Below are 21,402 nucleotides of genomic sequence, written 5' to 3' on the forward strand. Positions count from 1 at the left end.
GGACTAGTGATCCCACCTATCTATGTAATTAAATAGGTTTGATTTAGGAATTTTTCTTTTTTTTAAGATAAGATTTAGGAATAATAATATGATTTTTTATTAATGAAAGTAAATATAAATTTCCCTAACCAAATTGAACCATGGTCCAATCAATTTGACAAATTTTAGGTTCAATCATTTAAAAAAAAAAAAAAAAGTTGGGAATTATCATATTTATATTTTTATACTCCAATTAATCTTGTTTTATTTTTAATATCTAGTGGTCCTGTCCTCAGTCCTCACTGCCTCACCAAGCTTAAAAGCACATCACCCAAGCTCACTTGGAATCCCTCTCTCTCTCTCTCTCTCTGTCTCTGTAGATTTATTAAACCAGTCCTTCTCTTTAGTAAACTATCACTTTAACTTTCTTCAACAAAGATGAAAAGAATTGATCTCTTCTGTTCATCTCCAGCTTCAACAGCCATATGTGTGAGCATGGATCAACGATCCATGGTTCGACACAATAACAGATCGATCGATCGCCACCGTCGAAATCCTCTAAGAAGCATAGGTACCACCCCATGTTCCTCTCTACCACCCATAAACCCTAAACCCTACCATCAAAGTGGAAGAAAGAGTTCTTCTAAGCCCTCTGAACTTATAAGCCCTTCTGGGTCTTCTAGATATCTCTTGCCCAATACTTCTCTCTTTGACATGTTATCAAACTTCGACCCGGTTTCTGCTCTGGTTCCTTTTGAACCAACCAGCCGGTCTAAGTCTGTTAAACCAAGTAATCTTTCTGATGTAAAACCTTCTTCAACTACATCTAGTAATCAGGTTTGTTTAAGTTTAAACTCTCTCTCTCTCTCTCTCTCTCTCTCTCTCTCTCTCTCTCTCTCTCTCTCTAAATTTGTGTTATAGTTTTTAATGAAAATTTTGGATAAATTTGATAGGTTGTGGTTCTAAGGGTGTCATTGCACTGCAAGGGTTGTGAAGGGAAAGTGAGAAAACACATCTCTAGAATGGAAGGTAACATATAGTATTAGTTTCCATAATAAAGGAACTATATATGCTCTCCATCTTATTTTACTTTAAAAACTCATCTTAGTATGCTAATTTGAATTTTGAACTTTGAAGTAGTAGCTCTTATACTATTTTTAGTTGAATTTTAGTTAAATTTTAAAGACCCATTATTACTTGAAACAAACCTAATTCTGGGTCTTGTAATTTTGTAATTTAGATTTTGATCTATGAATTAGTAGATCTGATTCTATTAAGTTGAGTTTTAAATCAGAACCTACTTATAGTTTGATGAGTTTTTTAAATCAGTTATCACTATATGGTAATTTAAATTTTGAACTATTAATAAGTAGATCTGATAACTTATAATTAAATTTGATTGACCCATTAATTCAAATTAATAAAAACCTAATTATTAGTTTGATGGGTCTTCTTTATCCACACTATCATAATTTGAACTTTGATATAGATCTAAATAAATGAGAAATTTTGGGTTATTATGTTTTTTTTTTTTTTTTTTTCTTGGTAATGTGAACAGGGGTGACATCATTCAGCATAGATTTCGCGATGAAGAAGGTGACGGTGATTGGGGATGTAACACCGTTGGACGTGCTTGCAAGTGTCTCGAGGGTGAAGAACGCACAGTTGTGGCCATCATCACGTGTCGGTGGGGGCCTCGACTTACTGAAATAATGGAACAAAATTTTAATTGTAAAATTCAATTGAGTTGTGTGATTGATCTGGAACTGTTTTATTTTAATCTAATCTAATGTTATCGTCTAGGATAATTCTAATTTGATTCTCAAAAAAAAAAAAAAAGTTGTCTGATTCCATTCTGCTCATCAGTTTTTGATGGAAACAATGGAATCTCATGGGTGATTTTATAATTTTTTTTAGCCATTCCATGCAATTTGCACGCTTTTGTACATCCCAATAACCTTTCTCAGTGTTGAATATAGTTTCATTGAGTCGACTCAATTCGAATAAATTTGGTTGGCATGGTATATAAACTTGAAAATGATCGATTCTCTGAGTCAACTCAAAAAATTATTACGAGTCAGACTTGTCCAAGGCATGTTGATTGTGGATATTCTGTTTAGAAAAAACAGAAAGTAAAAAAAATATAAATGAATGTTTTTGGGATTAAGATAGTTTGATTAAGATAAATCTAAGTTAGAAGGGACATGCGAGCTATATATGTTATAATTATAAGAATGAAGCATAGTTTTAAAACACATCGAGTTGACTTGAAACTTGACTGAGTCGACTAATTGACTCGATCAACCACTAAACTCAATGGAACCAATTTGTTATAATTATAATTTTTTTTTTTTTTTTTTTAGGAGATAAATATTTATTTATTTAATATATGTTTACTTGACTCAACTAGATGCACATTCGACATACATAAAATAGTCAGAATAGATAAACACACAAGAATTTAAGAGTAGACCAAATGGAGGAACAAGATTCTTTCAATCGACCCTAGGTCATAGAATAAGACTTTTAATAATGATGATGACGATGATAGAGATTAATTAAATATATTGATCTCAACTCGTGAGTTATCGAGTTGTCTAGAATGTTGAATTCTAAAATACAAGATTTCTTAATTGTTAATATACATTTTTACTCATTTTTATTTGAAATAATGATTTTTTGACGCCACGTTCTAACATAAGCCCCCATCATAGAATCATAGATCATTTGCCTTGGGATACATAGAATCATAAGTTTTTTTCTTGTGTATCCCGAGGCAAAAGCTGCGGTTTTGTAATGGAGGTGTATGTCAGATGGGGGTGTCAGATTATCACGACCCTTTTATTTAATGCTATACATAGATGACTTGTATATTTTGGTGCACATGGACCATCAGATTACAATCCATCTCTCTCTCTCTCTCTCTCTCTCTCTCTATATATATATATATATATATACACACACACATACACACACGAAGCGTTCGGAGGCCCTAAAAAAATCAAACATTTTTTAGGAGATCATCCTCACCAAAAATCAGTTCATTCCAAAACTTATAACCCTACTTTACAAGTTGAAGATCGTGGACCATTCGATTTTTGTAAATCACTTTGATGGGGTTAGAAATTTAGAAATAGACTGATTTTTAATGAAGATGATGTCTACATCATAGAGATCACCATCAATAAAAATCAGCCCATACCGAAACTTCTAACCTACATATTGAAAAAATATTTGACACAATGTTTAAGTCTCTTTAGGGCCTCCGAACGCCATCCTATATATATAATTTCCTTCATAAGTTAGTAAAGAAAGACCACACCACGTTGTGGCATCCAAGCGTTATAGAGGTTCGTGGTGTGGTCAAGAAAATTTCAAGTAGAGAGTTGTAGATCACACAACTTAAAGAACTTTCATAAAATAATATTTTAAAAAAAAATGTGACAAATTTACGAGTATGGCTCATTGTTTATTGTAATTATCAAAATGTGAAAGGGCAATTATATTTGAGATTTTAATGTGACAATTTCACAAGTTTAAAGTGAAAATCTCGCAGGATTTACTATTTTAGTGAGATCATCACTATACAAACCAGTGAAATTGTCACTTCAAACCTGCGATCTCGCCACTTGAAAAATCTGCAATTTCGATCGATCACAAATTGGTAATTAAAATGAACAGTGAGCCAAAATCATAAATTTGCCAAAACTTGGTCATGAAATGGTATCCATTTTCATATGCCAAAAAAAAAAAAAACTCAACTTTTCTTGATCATTTGTTTTTAAAATCTGAATTTTACATTGAAATTTAGAGGTGTGTGGTGTTGGATGGCAATCCAGGTGGCCCCAATGACTAAGTTAGTCAGGCTAGCCTGACTCATACTTGAAACCCCATCATTCAACTCTCACTGCCACTGCATCATTTCCGTTCTGGTTGAGATGATGTGTTAATGTTCATGCTCAAGTGAAACATAGTGTACATTGCACATGTGTGGCAGACTCCATGATGAATTCAGACTCAGAACTTTAATACCCTTACTATTGGGTGTTGGTGGGGGCTGGGTCCACCCAATTTCATTCAAGAATCTGTACCCATACTGTATATTTCAATACTTTGGTCCTGTTCGATACCCCCAACAAGTTCAACCAAATTTTAAGATTTTTTTTTTTTTTTTTTTTTTATCTAAAATATTTTACAAGATCGTTTTAAAGGTAATTCGGGATTGTGCAAATGGATAACTAATCTTTCAACAAAAAAGTTACAATAATTTAGAGTGGTTTGGAAATGATTTTAAGGGTGAAATCTTTGTTAGAAGATCACCTGTAGGGTTGGGCGGAGCCACGATTTTCTTTTAGTTGGGGCAAACTAATAGTTAATTGGAGGGGGAGAGGGCAAAAATTGGAGGGAGTGGGGGCAACAAGGTCAAACGGGGAATATTAATAGTTCAAAACATAGGGGTGTCTTGAATTTAAGTATAAATTCAAGGGTATCTAAAATGCCCAAAAAAGTTAAGTGGGGGCGATTGCCCCCAATGTCTACTTACTAGCTCTGCCTCTGATCACCTAATCTATCAACTAAATTGTGGGGAGATAAATCGATAATTTTTTAAATATGACACATATTACCTTGAGATACAAGATGAGAAGTCGGGATTTGTCACCTATCTTCAGTGTTTCATATTAAAGGTCAAGGCCAACTTCTAGTTTTTGCTTCTCAATCTCATATTCAGAAGCCATACAAATACAATCATTTGCCTTAAAGGGAAAAAATAACTGGAGAACGTAAATTTTCTCCAATCGAGGTTAGAATGAGTGGATTGGAATGTAATAAGTTGGATTCGGGTTGGTATTAAGTAAAATTGATCTGTGTATGGATAAAATTTCGAAAATATTGACTTCAATTAAGAGATGTGAATCTAAACCATATACGTGGATCCCGACTCAAATATGGACACATAGGTCATGTATTAAATTGGATTTAAGACACCAAATCCACTTTGATCAAATCATTGTAACTAAAAATGGCATTTTATTTATTTAATATATAAAGTCTCATTGTTTTGAAAACACCATGTTTTTTTCGTTTTAAATGCATTTTTTTTTTTACGCTTAATATAAGTTGTTTTCACGTCTTTTTTTTTAAAAATAAAATAAAAATTAAAACTAAACACTATATTTCTTTGTTGTAATTTTATTATATATTGATAGGTAACTTTATTTTGGAATTATAACATGTATAACTAAGTTTGAGAGACCCACCCATGAGTTGCCTAAGTGGTAAGGGCGAGCACGTAAAGTATGGGTTAGGTGCACGTCACGGGTTTGATTCCTCTCTCTTGAATTTTTCTCATGATTTAACTGGAGGACCATGGCGGTAGATTGTTGTGGTAGTCCTCCCCGAGATTAGTCGTGGTGCGTGCAAGCTGGCCCGAACACTCGATTAGCAACAAAAAAAAAAAAAACCTAAACTTGAGAACATGTTCTATTGAAAAAGTAGAATAATGTAAAATAATATCTTATGTTTTATTAAATATATAAATTTTTTTCCCCGTTTTTTACATTTTTTTTTCTGAAGTTTACCCTCGTCGTTTAAACCTGTATTTCAACTTTGTGACTATGGATCGATCCAGATTTGAACCCAAATGATCAGATGAACTGATCTGGGTCCACAATTACCTTGCTTTTATTATTTGGATCTACATGGGATTTCACGCCTGACCCGACCCGACCAATTTGCTGACCACCTTTCTGATCCATCCCATTCTCCTGAGTCTTGTCCTGTTGTAAAGGATATCGTTGAGATTAGTAAGCTCCTTTAATATTCCTAACGGAACACATATTAAATGTTATATTAAAGGCCCAAACATAGTCGAGTCAACTAGATGACTCGTGAGTTGACTCATACAAGTTTATAATAGATATATATATATATAGAAATATCCATTCAATTTTTTTTTGAAAATTAAAATTATATTTATTTTCATTTTTTCATATAAGAATAATAATTACACATAACTTAACCAAGTTTTCAATATGATTTTCAAATTGACCCGATAAATCAACTTTGGTCAAGTTGTTTATCCATTAAGATTAAAAAAAAAATGGCACCAAAGTGAGTCGACTCAGCTGAATTTATAGTTCCAGAAGAACTATGATTGCATATTTGCATGTACGCAGCAGGACCATATGGCAGGCACTAAAAGGTAATTAATGTGTTGGCAACATTTTTTTTTTTCAACTTTTTCCAATGGAAGGGATTTTTTAGAGAGCTGCTATTGTCATGCCAACTTTTACTAATGCCACTCCAATTCATATGTAAATCACTAAAGAATTTACAGTTGGCATGGCGTTAGTAAAAGCTGGTGTGAAAATAGTAACTCTTTTTATTTATTTATTATTATCTGTATAGAGAGTATGAACATCGAGTACAATAATAACTTTTTCTTTTAAGGGCAAACTACCAAAACAGCCATATATGAGGCTGAAGTTATTGGACCAACCATGTTTTTAAAATGGGTAAATTATCACCAAAAACCAGCTCATTCCAAAACTTCTAACTCATGTAGGACAAAACATGTTGGGCAAATTGTTGGGCAAAATTTTGGGTGCCGACCATTTCCATATATATGTATGGGAAGCGTTCAGAGGTCCTAAAGAGAACCAAACATTTTTGAAAATAGGGGTTATAAGTTTAGAATGGGCATAGAGATCATCCTCACTAAAAATCAGCTTATTCCAAAATTTCTAACCCTAATTTACAAGTTGAAGAATTGTGAACTGTTCGATTTTTATTAAACACTTTTGATGAGATTAGAAGATTCAGAATGGCATGATTTTTGATGAGGATGATCTCCTCATCATAGAGATCATCCGCACGAAAAATCAGCCCATTTTGAAACCTCTAACCCATACATTGAAAAAATATGTTTGGCACAATGTTTGGCTCTCTTTAGGGCCTCGGAATTGCACCCAATATATATACCTGATTTATTTTTCTATGATATCGTCACTTTTACGATAAATACCAATGTTCTTACTAAATGTTATCAGTGAGATTGTCACTTTAAAATTAGAATAAATAATTGTGAATAAAAGATCTACGGCTCTCCTCTCACACACTTCTAAATAAGTTATAAGAAAAAGGATTTTTCCAATTAATTATAAGTCTTGCTACAATTATTTGAAATAGTACTCGTCGAAGAGAACCATCGATTTTCCTTGAGTGTATGACACTCGTTCTTAACAAAAAACCATGTATGATTTTTAGGCCTGTCGGGCTCTACCTAAACCAGCCCTATACCCTTATCGGGCGACTAAGCCCAACTCTGGCCTTAACGAGTTTGGACTTGATTCGAGTTGAGTTTAGACCAAATAAAATTTCTACAATTCAAATTTTTTAATTAAAAAATATATATATATTTTTTACAATAATTTATTTTGTGTGTTTGAGGATTATGCTATCAAATTTGCAATTAATGTCTTATTAACTTATAATTGTTGTAAATGATAGTTAAATTCTAATTATACAACATATTTTACTTTTTATTAGAAAAATATTTATCTAATTAATATTATATAAATGTTTCCAAAATATATAATAGTGGGCCGCGTCAGGTTGAGTACTAGCAGATCTTAGCCCAACCGGGATTTGATGGGCGAATTTTTTTTTAGCCCAACCCTATCCCCTTACGGGCTAAATATAAAGGCCTTATCTGTGCTGAGCCGGTATAACGGGCCAGCGGACTCAATTGACATCCCTAATGGTTTTCTATATACTCAAGTTCAGCAACACTTCAAGTAGCACTGTTGCTGAACTTGAGTATATAGAAAACCATTAGGGATGTCAATTGAGTTCGCTGGCCCGTTATACTGGCTCCGCACAGATAGGGCCTTTATATTTAGCCCGTAAGGGGATAGGGTTGGGCTAAAAAAAAATTCGCCCATCAAATCCGGGTTGGGCTAAGACTTGCTAGTACTCAACCTGACGCGGCCCACTATTATATATTTTGGAAACATTTATATAATATTAATTAGATAAATATTTTTCTAATAAAAAGTAAAATATGTTGTATAATTAGAATTTAACTATCATTTACAACAATTATAAGTTAATAAGACATTAATTGCAAATTTGATAGCATAATCCTCAAACACACAAAATATATATATATATATATATATATATATATATATATATATATGTCCATTTGCCCCCACAAACTTCTCCCTTGGAACTAACTTAATCAACATATCAGCTAGCTTGTAACCCTAGTTTGAAAGAAACTTATCGTCTCTTCTTAACGTAGGCAATCTTTCTGAAACACGTAAATTATGTGTCATGTTTTTTTTGGTCTAATTTGCGTCCGTCTGATTGTTATCATACTTGCCCTTTCAGAATACAAGACATTTACACAACATAGGACTGACAATGTTGTATAAAAGAAGAGTCATGAAAATCTGACTACCCCACGTGGCACACTCAATTGACTCTCCTAACGTGACAAGTTCAAGAACCGTAGATCTGTAGGCCTCAGGATACACGGTTCCCTTGAGATATACATTTTTATGGGGAAGTGCAGTTTTGTTTCCCGAGGCGTACAGATTTAAGGTTCCCGAACTTGTCACATCTCAGGAGAGTCGATTGAGTGTGCCCACATGGGCAGGGGTGGATTTAGACTGGGGGCAATGGGGGCACTTGCCACCATAAAAAATTTCAAACCTTCTTTGGAGTAATGAACTATTGCATCCCAATTTGTTTTACACTCTTAGTTGCCCCCACAAAAGAGTTTCCATTGTTATGTTGCCCCCACACAAAAAATTACAATCTTCGTTGCCCTCACAAAAAAACTTCCACTCTTACATTGCCCCCACATGAGTTAAATCCTGGCTCCGCCCCTGCACGTGGGGTAGTCAAATTATCACGATTCATAAAAGAAACACCACCTCTAGTGAGTCTCTGGGATCAAAGTTGATAGTCACATTAAACCCCATCTTTCTATCTGAATTGATTCACTTTGGAAAACAAATTAAGCTGATACGTAAAAAGATTTTCCCACCACCATCAAATTTTTACCTATTCTTTTCTATTAGATATAGATTTCAATCACAATTTAAACTCTAAAACACATTAGTATGTAAGGTAGATGGTAAACTGCAGCAAAGTCTCTACACCATCGGTGCTATGCTAACTCTGTTGCATATCCCTTTGCATTTACATACTTTGCGTTGCCACCCATGATGGCAATCTGAGATTCGGAGACTGCAGTACAGTGCACCCCGAAGAAGCTGAGATTATCAACATAATTGCCGCTCTCGAACATAGCAGTAAACGCCATGGTCTGGCTACCACTGTCCTCCGAGCTCCCAATGTAGAAACCTTGTGCTTTTCCAACTAGGCCTGAACCGTGCTCGTGTCCTTCAGTTAGTTCATCATCGATAACTGTCATTGTCCCAAACATAAGTTTCTGGATCGTTGTCCCCAACGGAAGTTGGGCCCCATTGATCAAGTTATTACCATTGTTTTGAATAATAGTGTTTGTACTGCCACTGAGGCCAGTGAGGAACGGAATGTTGTTGTTGTTGATAATTTCGTTATTGAGGGGAACACCGTTATTGACAGGGAGGACTGCTCCATTGGGCTTGGAAAACGGGAGTCGACCATTGACTGCTGAATTAGTCACAATTCTTGTCACAGCTCGAGCAGTGGGGTTGGACCCATCAAGGATGTCGTGCATGAAGAAGGATAACGGGTGGTGAGGGTCCGTAGTAGCCACCATAGCACTAGTTGATGAAGATGGGCCGGCATTTGGTAGTGTAACGGTGGGCGTGTCTATGGGTGCTGCCTTGGGTGCAATTGTGGGTGTTGATGGTAAATCTTCATCGAGAATTCGAGATGAGGCAGCACATGTGATGGTGAGTGCTAGTAACAATAGGAAGGTTAGAGCTTTGAGTTTAGTGGAATTGGGCTTGTGGGGTATCCATTTGATGATTTGGGGGGAAGAACAAAAGATCAGAAGGTTTCTTTCTTGTGGTTTAGTTATGATGGGTTCGGACAATTTATTTGTGTTTATAAATAGTAAGTTTGGGATTTAGAGATAGAGAGACATGAGTTGGTATTTTAGGCTGTGATTGCATTGAGAGAAGTGGAGAGAAGAGAAACTCAATTTCGCTTTACCATGTTTGGATTGACAAGAGAGAACTTGGGGTAACTTTGAAATTTTAAAATATCTTAAAAGAGATCTAGGGGCAGAGTTGGCATTATAAAATATTTTAAAAGAATTTATTTCCTCTTCTCTCCACTTATAGAGAGAGAAAACTTACCTTTTTTTTCTCTTCTCTTCTCTCCAATTCTTATCTCTTCTCTCCCCACTTAACAATCCAATCAAAAGAAACACAGAGAAACTCAATTATTTTCTCTTCTCTCTCCATTTCTTCCAGTCCAAACACAGCGTTAGTATTAGAGTTGGAAGGGTTGGAGTTGGTGCTGTGTTTCCATCCCTATGGTGTGTGTGTGTTTGAAACCTGAACCTCATGAGGAATGGTTGGGATATAAAACTGGATGTTATATTGTCAAGACCTATGGGCAGTTAATGGTTGGTTGGAGTAAAATCTAAACTCAGTTTATGCTTTTAGTTCAAAGCCCATAAAGCCTCCAACCCTATAATGGGTTTGGACAATTGAGCCCACTAGGGTTTAGGGTTTAAGGGTTTACCTTGTAGAAATCAGAGCGGTTGTATGATGAAATAGCATAAATTATACTAAGTGGATATTAACTATCAAAAAAAATAAGCAAAGGGACAAATCCACTCGTAGATCCTAATATCATTGTTGTTGTCGTCATCAAAGCCTTCAATAACAAAACTTTAGGTCAGCTAAATGAATTTTGTTCCTCCAGTCAATTCTATCCAAAGCCATGTCATCTGCAATTGAAAGTGTGTTCTTTTTATTTTCACTATCTCAATCTATGTTCTTTTTCCGTCTACTTGCCCTTTTAATACCTTCAACTTACACATTCCTTCTAATTGGAGTCATAATCAACATACACCGAATTTACCCCAATCATCTCAATCGGTTTTCTCTCAGTTTATCGCCTATTGGAGTGACTCCTATATTTTCTCAAACATGATCATTTCTAATTTTAACCTTCCATAGTTATTCCATTCATCCATCCAAAATTTCTAATATAACTGAAAAAAGTTCTACCAAGTTTAGTACGACAAATTTGGTGCAAGGCAGACGGACAGGTAATAGTAATCAATACTAGAGGTTTTCTCAATTCTCACCCCAAGTTTTGTTCCAATTTAATTACTCAAATCCAAATCCAATCCCATTCCCAATCCAGGCACCATAAACACCCAACCGGAGGTTGGGCTCAACTTGTTTAAGAGTGTGTTAGGCTTAACCAGGTTGAGCTCATACATAAACCTCCATTCATTTGGCATTACAAAAGCATTTTCAATTGATTTGTTTCTTCAGAATGTGAAGACTGATCTATATTTTTTCAACTCTGAAATGACAACTACTCCAATACAAGTACCTATACTCTAACTGTTACAATAAAAGCAGGTTCTTGTTCCAACTGTTTACATGCTCCCGAACTCAACGACAAGTTCGCACGTTTCACTCGAATTGTTTACAAGCTCTCAAACTCGATTACAAGCTCATAGAGCTTTTCATAAAACTGGTTACGTGCTCCCGCACTCAGTTACAAGCTCACAAATTTTGTTCAAACTGTCTACAAGTTCTCGAACTCAGCTACAAGTTCATCAATCAACAATCTCTCTATTCCCCTACCCAAGGCGTCAATATCATCTCTCAAATTCATCCATCTTATCTCCTCCAACACCCCTTGTGGGTCATCCCTCACTTCCTTTCCACGGCTAAGCACAAACTTCCATAGCTCGTCTGTGAGCGTCTCTTTGCTCCACCGATGTCCAACCCTTCTCCCTGGCATCACCCATGGGTGCAAGTCCATATGCGGCTGGAGAATCTCCACCAATCCCAAGTTTATACGGTCAAACAATAGTTTCCTTTCTGATCTTGGCCATGACATCTGTTCTCCATATTTCTTTTCCAGCATCTCAAACACAGGAGAGCCCACCGGGCATTCTGGCGAGTACCACGTTGCCAAGTGCATATCCCGGTCAAAATCATGGAAACCTGAGTCAAGAAGCACATCTACTATGTAAGAGAAATCTCTCTTCTCTTTGTCTCCCAACATTCCCATCACTTCATCTTTTTCTTTCAAGAGACCAAGAGATCGTTCTCCAGTGTCTTCATCGCTTGAGACAGTCATCTCGGATCCTTCTGAGTATGCATTCGATGATTCCAACTTGAGAAGTTGAAGCTGCATCCGGAGTCCTGCCACAAGGAAAAGATGTGTAGAGCTTAATATGAAGAAGTAAGTCACAATGCAAGTAAAATATAGTTCACCAACCTTGAAGGTCAGCACTGAGACTCTCAAAGGAATTGCAACCAGATGATAAATCCTCTACAAATGGAGGTTCTAGAACCGAAATCGGACTCGGCTGTCCAGCCTCCTTAGAACTTGCAGGAGATTCAGTTTCAGTTATGGTGCAGCGTGACAGAAGTGAAGTTCCTTCTGGGGGTCCTATTGACGCTCTCTGGAATGTCATTATAGATTGTTAGAACAAAAACAGTCCCAAATATAATTTTAAGCGTAATTTACGTCATCAAATGAGAAACCACCAACGTATTTCTGTATACTGCAAACCAATTATGGAGAAACAAGAAAAAACAAACCTCTGGGATTGAATCATCCAGATAGTATGCAGAAGAGTCTCCATCTTTCACTGATGTGATACAGGATTTTGCTTCGGATAGCTGATCTTCAGGGGTTTCGAGAGACATTTCAGCATCGTCGGGAATATCGACTGCAATTTTATGAGTAAGTTGTATTGCCTCCTCAAGATCATCACTCAATAGCTCAAAAGTTGTAGGTTTGTGTTCCAACAGATCCTTCTCTTCAGGACCCATCCTTGATTTACCTGGTTTCAGATAAGTTTCCTGTAAAATGTGATTTTTCTCTCCATCAAGAGTGGTAGAATGAGATTTTGTACTGTTGGTTCTTATGTTGCTTTTGGAGGAAAAACGTTCAATCGGACCAGAATATCCCTTTTCTGACTTATTTGAGCCTCGATTAACAGATTTTTTTCTCATTGAACACCTATCACTGCTTAGTGCTCCACGTCTGAGGCTTGTTTTTGGACTCCCATAAACAGTAGATGAAGCTGGAAGAGATCTAGACCTTGGTAGGCTTCTGGCACACTCATCCTTCCAACCATCCCTACTGCTAATACCAAAAGGACTACACCTTTCAACTCCATCTTTCCTAGCAAATCTATCTCTGAAACCATCCTTACCAGCCATGGGATCGAAAGGCATCGGTCTCATTTCTCTGTCAGACATAGCAAGCATTTCACCAAGAGTACTGCTCCTACTAACCATACCCACTTCTTGAAACTTGTGTGTCATCCTCCATCGCTCTGAGAGTCGCTTCTTGGCCTCCCTAGAGATAGATGACTCGGCCGAATAGGATGACGATGGGCTATATCGGCTTTTCCGATCATAAAAGTGTCTTGAAGTTGGTGTCATAATCTCAGACTCATTTGCAGAGTCATTTTCTGACATTGTATATGAGCTCTCATCCCCAGAATACCCTCTGAGTCTTACACTACGTCTCATTTGTCTAGTGATCTCCTTAGCAACTTCTCGGGATCCCCGCACCTTGTGCTTCATAAGTTCCAATTCAATGGATGAGTTTCTCCTTTCCCGCACTTTTGAAAATAACTCCAGGTTCTCAGAACTTCGATATTCATCATGTTTCCTGTAACCTGAATGAAGACCTCCGGAAGAACTAGGAGATGAGACAGGTCTTGTTGTACTTGATGGGTTCCTGAGGTTTGATTTCAGTATGACAATCCTTGTAGGGAGAAGGCAGGACTCATCCTTCTCATTAAGTCGAGATTTCGAGACCTTATTTGAAATTTGAACACCAGGTTCATTATGAGAGTGACTATGCTTCCGAGGATAGTCTGTAGCATCCTTCCTTTCTATTTTCCTCTCAACATCTCTGTTCTCAAGACTCTGATCATTTGATGATTTTGGTGGAATACCCTTCAGATCTTGGAGATGTTTTGTGAACAAAGAATCTGGTTCTTGGAGAAATTTCAATAAAACTTCTGTATTGGAATCTAGCACTTCCAATGCATCATGAAATTCCTTTGACTGCAGAAACTTCTCATCAGTCGAGAAACGCTTCACATCCATGAACTTCTGTCGTATGAAATCCATCTTAGTCTCACTAAGCTTGGTGTTTTCCATCCCCTTTTGGACCAATGAATTACCATGCTTTTTGTCCTTTGATGTTTCTAAGACTTCAAAGACATCCTTGAACTCTTGCCGTTCCTTGTTACACATCTTAAACGACCGGCCCTCATAAGGTGTGGACTTTTCTAGGAAACCTATACCTATAGATGCCGTCCTCTGTTGATAGTCCTTTGAGAACTTCTTTTGTTGTTTACGAATGGGCTGCTGAGGTGGCAGTGTATCGAGACCCATCAATCTAGCAATAACACTTGGTGGACGTCGTTTGGATTCCGTTTCTTTCGATAATTCTTCTGCTAATAGCTTCTTCATCGGGGTTCCACTTGATTGCTTTGAACAATCTCGATTCAACTCACACTTAAGCTGAAACAACACAGCAATGCAGACGCAACAAACAGAGAGACTTTCCATCATTGATTCACCATAAAAATAAAAGGAGAAAACCCCAACAAGCACAAACAAGAAAAGTGGCTTACCAAATCTTCCTCTGTCGAGCAGCTACTGCAAGAACTAGAATCAGATAAAACCTTTGAAGCGTGTACCCATTTTCTCACCTGTGAGTTTCCTGGAAATAAATCCAACTGATATTAACAAGAACATTCGAAGAAAGAATATGAAAAGCATAGAGGAAACGAATTAGCCAAACATCGATCACAATTCACAAATATCAAATCCTAACCCAGAAAAACTAAAACTTGAGAAATCAGAGAAGTGCCCCAACTCAAAAAGGTAAAATAGAAAATATCATGCTCAAAACCCATTATGACCTATTCCAAAAAACCTAGAACTTATCAAAGCACAAGAAACAAATAGATATTGAAATACAGAAAATGAAACCCGAGAAAATCCGAGAAGTGCCGCACTCGAAAAGGTACTGAAAAGGGTTCAAAATAGAAAATATCTGGCCATCATGCTCAAAACCCATTACAACCCTAGAACTTATCAAAGCACAAGAAACAAATAGAAATTGAAACACAGAAACTGAAACCCAAGAAAATTAGAGAAGTGCCCCACTTGAAAAGGTAGTGAAAAGGATCCAAAATAGAAAATATCATGCTAGCATGCCCAAAACCCATAACAACCCTATTCCAAAAAACCTAGAACTCATCAAAGAAGAAGAAACAAATAGAATACCAGATAACAAATCATATATTTGCACAAAGAAGTTCGGCAATGATTTAAGTAACTAGCAGGTTCGAATAAAAAACATTAAAAAAAATAAAAATCAGGCGTGAAAATTATAAGGGATTTTAATGAGTCCAAAAAATGGAGCAAGGCGTCAGTAACAGCATAGAGTAAATTCAAATACTAAAGCTTCATCACTTCCATCAGAGAAATAAATGGTTTTCCTGAGCAGGCCTTCTACTTTTCCTTTTATTATATTTTTATTTATTTTTAATGATTATCAGGGATAAAGGTGGGATTTTTTTTATCCCAGGTAGCGCCTTCCTGATCAGACCTTTTATTTGGTGGGAGACATCAATGGAGCTAATTTGAAGAAATGACCTTAAATCATAGCTAATCATAAACCCTAGAAGTCATTGCAAACTAAACACAATCATGTCAATACTCTACCATAAAAAAACATACTTAATTCCAGAAGAAACTAAACCCTAAAATTCAACAAAAATGATGAACTCTACATTCTACAAACACTACTGGAAATTGGAAAGGAGGAAAATGCCCTAGAAATCACTGAAGAAACAAACTATGACCTTCTCCGATAATTCTCCTCGTCGAAACCAGATTAGTTGCAGATTTCGAATCAGAGTAGCTTTTGATCTTCGCCTCACTTCCTTGGTTGGGTTTCTCCCTTCCAATCGATCTCTTTTGCTGAATTCTCTCCATCTTCAAACACAAAAGATCAGAAATTCAACCTCGGAACATCAATCTAGATCAGAAATTTCGCAGAAATAACACACAGATTTCTCGAGAAATAGAACCGAAGAATCCGAGGAAATCATGGTCAGAAAGAATCGATTTTTAGCTTGTTTTAATCAAGAAATCATGGAGAGACCGAATCTGGATTCAGATATTGGAAACGCAAAGATCGGAACTCAAAATCGAAGTTTCAGAGAAACATGTGAGAGAGGTAAAAGTGAAAAAAAGTATATTGGGGTAAAAAAAAACCGCAAAAAGCGTAGAAAGTTACAAAGAGAGGAGACATTAATGTCGTATTATATACTACGCCTTTGCCCCTAAAAGAGAGATTTTGAACTTTCAAATAGCCATATCTTTGACGAGGTGCTATTGGCACACAAACTTTTACTTATTACATCCAAATTTTTTAAAATTACTTATCACACCCCTGTTACATATTAGAAGAAAATATTGGAGTCACTTTAGAATCACTCATTCAAACCTTTTATTTTTTGTTTTTTTTTTCTTTTTGAGTGGTGATACATTATACAAGTTAAAAATCAAAGTGTGAATCAATGTCAATTTTTAAATAACTTCTAACATCATCAAGATTTGGCTCAATTTATAATCTCGATATTACAAAACGTCACAATCGTTGGTTTAAACAATTTCAATAATTATTTATAATTATGTTTAGACACATATAAAATCCTAAAGACAAAATGTTGAAATCTAACGTACACAAAACAAAATGAAAAAACTTCTATTAGCACCTCAACTTTAATTTATTCTAAAATAATTTATTTATTTTCTTTATTTTTATTTGGAGTGTAATAATTGAAAGTTAGGGCGCCAAAAGCATCTCTCGATCTTTAAATTCTCTGACCCTGTAAATCTGATCGGGTTAACCTGTACCCGTGGTCCCAATTCAGGTGGGCCCGGTCAACCTGGACGATAACTGATTTCTATATAGTTGTGTAGTAGCTCTGAGAAAATGTCCCCTACCGTTGGATATGGTTAAGACAGCATCAAATAGACAGGTGACGTAAAGAATCTCGAGGTAATTAGATCCAATGGTCCAGATCGAATCGAATGCATCCAAGGAGAGGTGTGGTAGTTACAAACTGGTACAAATGAATGTGCACCGTAGATATGAGAATGTGCCCGGATTCACTTCAGTTGGGAATCTTCAGGAAATAGGGCTTCATCTTAGCCGTTTGTTTGATGGAGAGTCCCAACTCTCATTTATAGAGGTTTTGGCCCTATTGGGAATTGTTGTCAGCTTCTATGGTTGCAAAATACTAGAAACAGAGTCTAAGGAACATTTTTGGGTAAATCAGCATTTGATAACCAAAGAGGCATTCTTTAGTAAGTAAAAAATATTTGAGAAAATTATTAAAAGAGAATTCAATATGTTAACATTTATAAAAAAAGATTTTTTTTTTTTTTTTTTTTTTAATTATCAAACAAAGTCCAACCTTTTAATAACAACGGTTTAAATGGAGGCTAAATTGTTGGGGTGTTAAAGTATATTAAAATACTGTACAATCCAGTATTTTATACATTTGGAGGGCATTTTTGGTAAAATAATACATTTTAACACATAAACCTCAAGGGTTTGGTCCAGTGGCAAGATGTGCACTGGACAAGCATTGAGGTAGGTCATGTGTTCGAAACCCCATGAAGCTGTGAATTTCTTGGGGTCACCCTCCGAGGTCATGTTGACCAGTTGCACATAGGGTTTTCTGAGAGGGTGGTGCGTGTGATTGTTGGAAAAGTCCCATCCGAAGGGTGGGGACACCCACGATATTATTAAAAAAAAAATGTATTTTAACACGTTAAAACGCTGAACGATCCTACAACTTGATTCATTTTTTATAATTTTTGAAATAAAATAGATTATTTTTGTAAATATTAAAATAGTTAACCCTCTTTTAATAATTTTTCCAAAGTATTTTCAATTTTAATTTGTACTCGAGATGTTTCATGCCTCTTTAAGCACCCAATTATTCTTGGGGCAAGTACAATCTCCTCCCTCGGCACTCACCGGGTAATTTCTAGGGTAACTCCACAAGAGTAGTCCCGAAAGAGTGATTCAAGCTCAAGACCTTTGCTTCATGAGAAAGTACTTGTAATAATTGAAATTTTATGAGGATACAATCATAATTATCAAAATTTATGAGAGTATAATTGTAATTTAAAATTTTTTATGACAAATAGAAATATAGATTGGAAACTTAGATTTTGCTTCAAATGCTTTTCTAATGTTACCAAATGGCACTTTAGTATTTTTATAGCTAAATTGCTCTTACTTAGGTGACATGAGGCTATCTTTTAAGCAGACTCAATTATATCCTTGGATACTTGTTGGAATACTATGTCTTCAATTAAAAATAATGATTAATTTCAAGTCAAAGTCACTTTTTATATTTTATATATATATAGAAATAAAATACAGCTTTTCTTTCTTCTTCTTTTTCTCTTGTGACCAAACATGATGTGATAGAGATTATGGCTGATTAGATAGTGATGGTAGGGTATGGAGCCTATACAACACAAAAAGATGTGATAGGCTCCCATCTTCAATTAATCAATCGAGATTCGAAAATTATATGATTTTCATTTACTTAGAGAAAAATGATCATCAGGGGCTCTTTTTTTTTTTTTTTTTTCAAGAAGTTAAAGACGAGGGCATTTAGGTTATTATTTGCTAGTCTTTCAAAGAAGATCATGGCCAAACAATATGTTATCAGTTTGAACCTATGGGATTATCTCAAATATTCATCAAAATTTGAAGTGTTAATTCAAGTAAATTAATTTTCATTATTATTATATTATTATTTTCTTTGATATTTTAATTAATGATTGAATCATCCAACATTATCATCATGTGGACCACAAATAGTGGTAAAAAAAGAGTAAGAAATTATTGTATTATTGTAGATGATATGTATAACTCGTACTTTTATTAGTAATTCGTATGCCTTAGGAAGTTAGTATAGAAACATTGTTTCTCATAATTTACATTTATGGCACAACTATATAGTAAATGATGGTCCCTACATTGTGCACTTATGACAATCATAAATTCAGAAAGATTTCTCGGCACATTTCTTATCGGTGAAACTTCACAAAATTTTGCCATGTTTTTAGTTCAACAAAGTTTTATAGATTTCTAAAAGAAAAATGTGGGAGAGTGCACAAATGTATGGTGATTTTCAACCAAGGAGAACCAAGCAACCATAAGTTTTGTAGATTTATAAGAAAATAAGTGCAATCGAAATAAGAAAATGAATCGAAAAATCAAATACAAGATGCAATCACACAAAGAAACACAGAGATCGTACGTGGCTCCCTCTAGATTGAAGTACGTCTACGGATCATACTGATTCCATTATAAAGAAAAAACTCATGGTTACAGATTACACCCACCAAAAGTGAGAAATATAAATACTCCAAGAAATCTAATTAGGATTTTACATAATATTAGTAAAATTACAAAAATACCATTGAAAAATTACAACCAACGTGAAGGCGTGGTTTAATTTACAGTACCTCCTTGTTGACCAGTACTATCAAACTCCACAAACCACAACAACAAATTATAGTTATTTGCAAAGGAACGATCATGAATCACATTCTCTCGTTTTAACTTTATCTAAAACCAAGTCTTTTACTATTGAGAAGAAGCTTATATGCTTTTAATATCTTTATCCAAGATCTTTTAGGTCTTTTAACTTGAAGATTTCATTTAATTGAGATTGTAATTGGCCTTTATTGAACATGTACTTAGTCAACTTTCCCTTAGTTAATTGCTTATAGGAATCTTCTACATTTTTAATTTAAATAAGTTTATTTCTAATTTAATTCTTCACAACCTTCCCACTCATCCATCTTAATATCTTTATCTCTATTATGCTCAATTTATATAGACGATGTGCTTTAACTATGCAATATTCAACTCCATAAAATATAGCTAGTCTTACAATTGTTTTATAAACTTTTCCTTTTAGTTTGAGTCTATCGTAGTATTTCAAAAATGCACCGTCACTTTAACCATTTAATACTAATATTATATTTTTTAAAATCCTATTATTGGAAATCAAATTGAAGAGGAAAAAAAGAATCTTGAATAAATTCGATCACGAGAAAGATAATAAATGTTTATAGTTTAGTTTAAAAATTAACTAAAAAAATATCATAAAAATACAAAAGATTTATAATTAAATCTAAAATATATATTTTTCTTATCTTTTATGAGATTAATTGGGAATATTTCTCCAAATTAAAATATTGACAAAGGATAGATGTCTTTAGATTAGAGACTTAATTTAAAGAGCCAGAAGGCAAGAGTAGCTTTAGAGCGGTCTTTAGGTGTGTTTGATTGAGAGGTCGATGGGACCTTTGATTGATTTTAAAAGTATGGGTCTGTGTTTATTTTGAATATTTGCATTTCTTACCCAACAAAGCTGGTTTTTTTGAAAATTGGAGCCAACCACTAGAAGTATGTAATATAAAAAATTCGATAGAGACGTTTCTAGTTTGGAATGATCGTTTAAATCGGTAAAATAGAGAATGACAAAAAATACAATATGGAAATAGTTTGACAATATTGAAATAGTTATTCAAAAATTGAGAAAAAAAAGAAAATTCCTCAAAAATTGAAAATCACACAAAAATCTCTTTAGATCAATAATTCTTTAAAAATCACTAGGGGTTCTTTTCTTTTCACAACTAAAACTGCCCATAAACTATCACAATAGATGAGCCATAACTCAAAGATACGAATTGAAAAACTCTAAGAGAGTTTTTTTTTTTTGGGGCCTTGCCCCGTAGTGTAGTTGGTTTGACACATTGGAAAACAAATTTGAGGTCGTGGGTTCAACTTGAGCTTATCCATAAAAAAAATTATCGATAAAAAAAAAAAAAAAAAACCCTAAGAAAGAAAGAGACTAATTGGTACATAATTTTAAAATATTAATAAGTTGTTGGTGTAGAAATTTGAATTTTATTGAGATTCTTGGATGAATATTATATGAACCAGGATAAGATATTTGTAGGGATTACATCAACTAAGATAAGGAAACTAGCCTAACATAAATATTTTAATTTATTAGAATTTCTTAATATAGAATATCCTAATTAATATTACTATATATATTGTTCTCTCACACTGCCATCCTTTTGAGATGAGATACATTGATATAATACATATCAT

The 21,402-nt window shown here is 34.9% G+C and overlaps 3 protein-coding genes across 3 annotated transcripts; 1 reads left to right on the top strand and 2 right to left on the bottom strand.

The window, feature by feature from the left end:
• The first annotated feature begins 308 nt into the window (after positions 1-308).
• LOC147399906 (Chloroplast-targeted copper chaperone protein) lies at positions 309-1,924 on the top strand. Its single transcript, XM_086446625.1, has 3 exons — positions 309-816; positions 933-1,008; positions 1,538-1,924. The coding sequence occupies exons 1-3, from the start codon at positions 418-420 to the stop codon at positions 1,690-1,692; spliced, it is 630 nt and encodes a 209-aa protein (XP_086302751.1). The 5' UTR covers positions 309-417; the 3' UTR covers positions 1,693-1,924.
• A 7,233-nt stretch (positions 1,925-9,157) lies between these two features.
• On the bottom strand, positions 9,158-10,130 carry LOC147399907 (dirigent protein 25-like). The gene has a single exon (XM_086446559.1). The coding sequence runs from the start codon at positions 9,752-9,754 to the stop codon at positions 9,158-9,160; it is 597 nt and encodes a 198-aa protein (XP_086302685.1). The 5' UTR covers positions 9,755-10,130.
• A 1,263-nt stretch (positions 10,131-11,393) lies between these two features.
• On the bottom strand, positions 11,394-16,500 carry TRM19 (afadin). Its single transcript, XM_086445470.1, has 5 exons — positions 16,040-16,500; positions 14,801-14,889; positions 12,741-14,687; positions 12,415-12,601; positions 11,394-12,338 (listed from the first exon to the last, which is right to left on the bottom strand). Exons 1-5 carry the CDS (start codon positions 16,170-16,172, stop codon positions 11,713-11,715), a joined length of 2,982 nt encoding a protein of 993 aa, XP_086301596.1. The 5' UTR covers positions 16,173-16,500; the 3' UTR covers positions 11,394-11,712.
• Between the last annotated feature and the right edge of the window lie 4,902 nt (positions 16,501-21,402).

Source organism: Akebia trifoliata, chromosome 6 (assembly GCF_017979445.1).
Source record: "Akebia trifoliata isolate Shusen 1 chromosome 6, ASM1797944v1, whole genome shotgun sequence".
Taxonomy (NCBI): Eukaryota; Viridiplantae; Streptophyta; class Magnoliopsida; order Ranunculales; family Lardizabalaceae; genus Akebia; species Akebia trifoliata.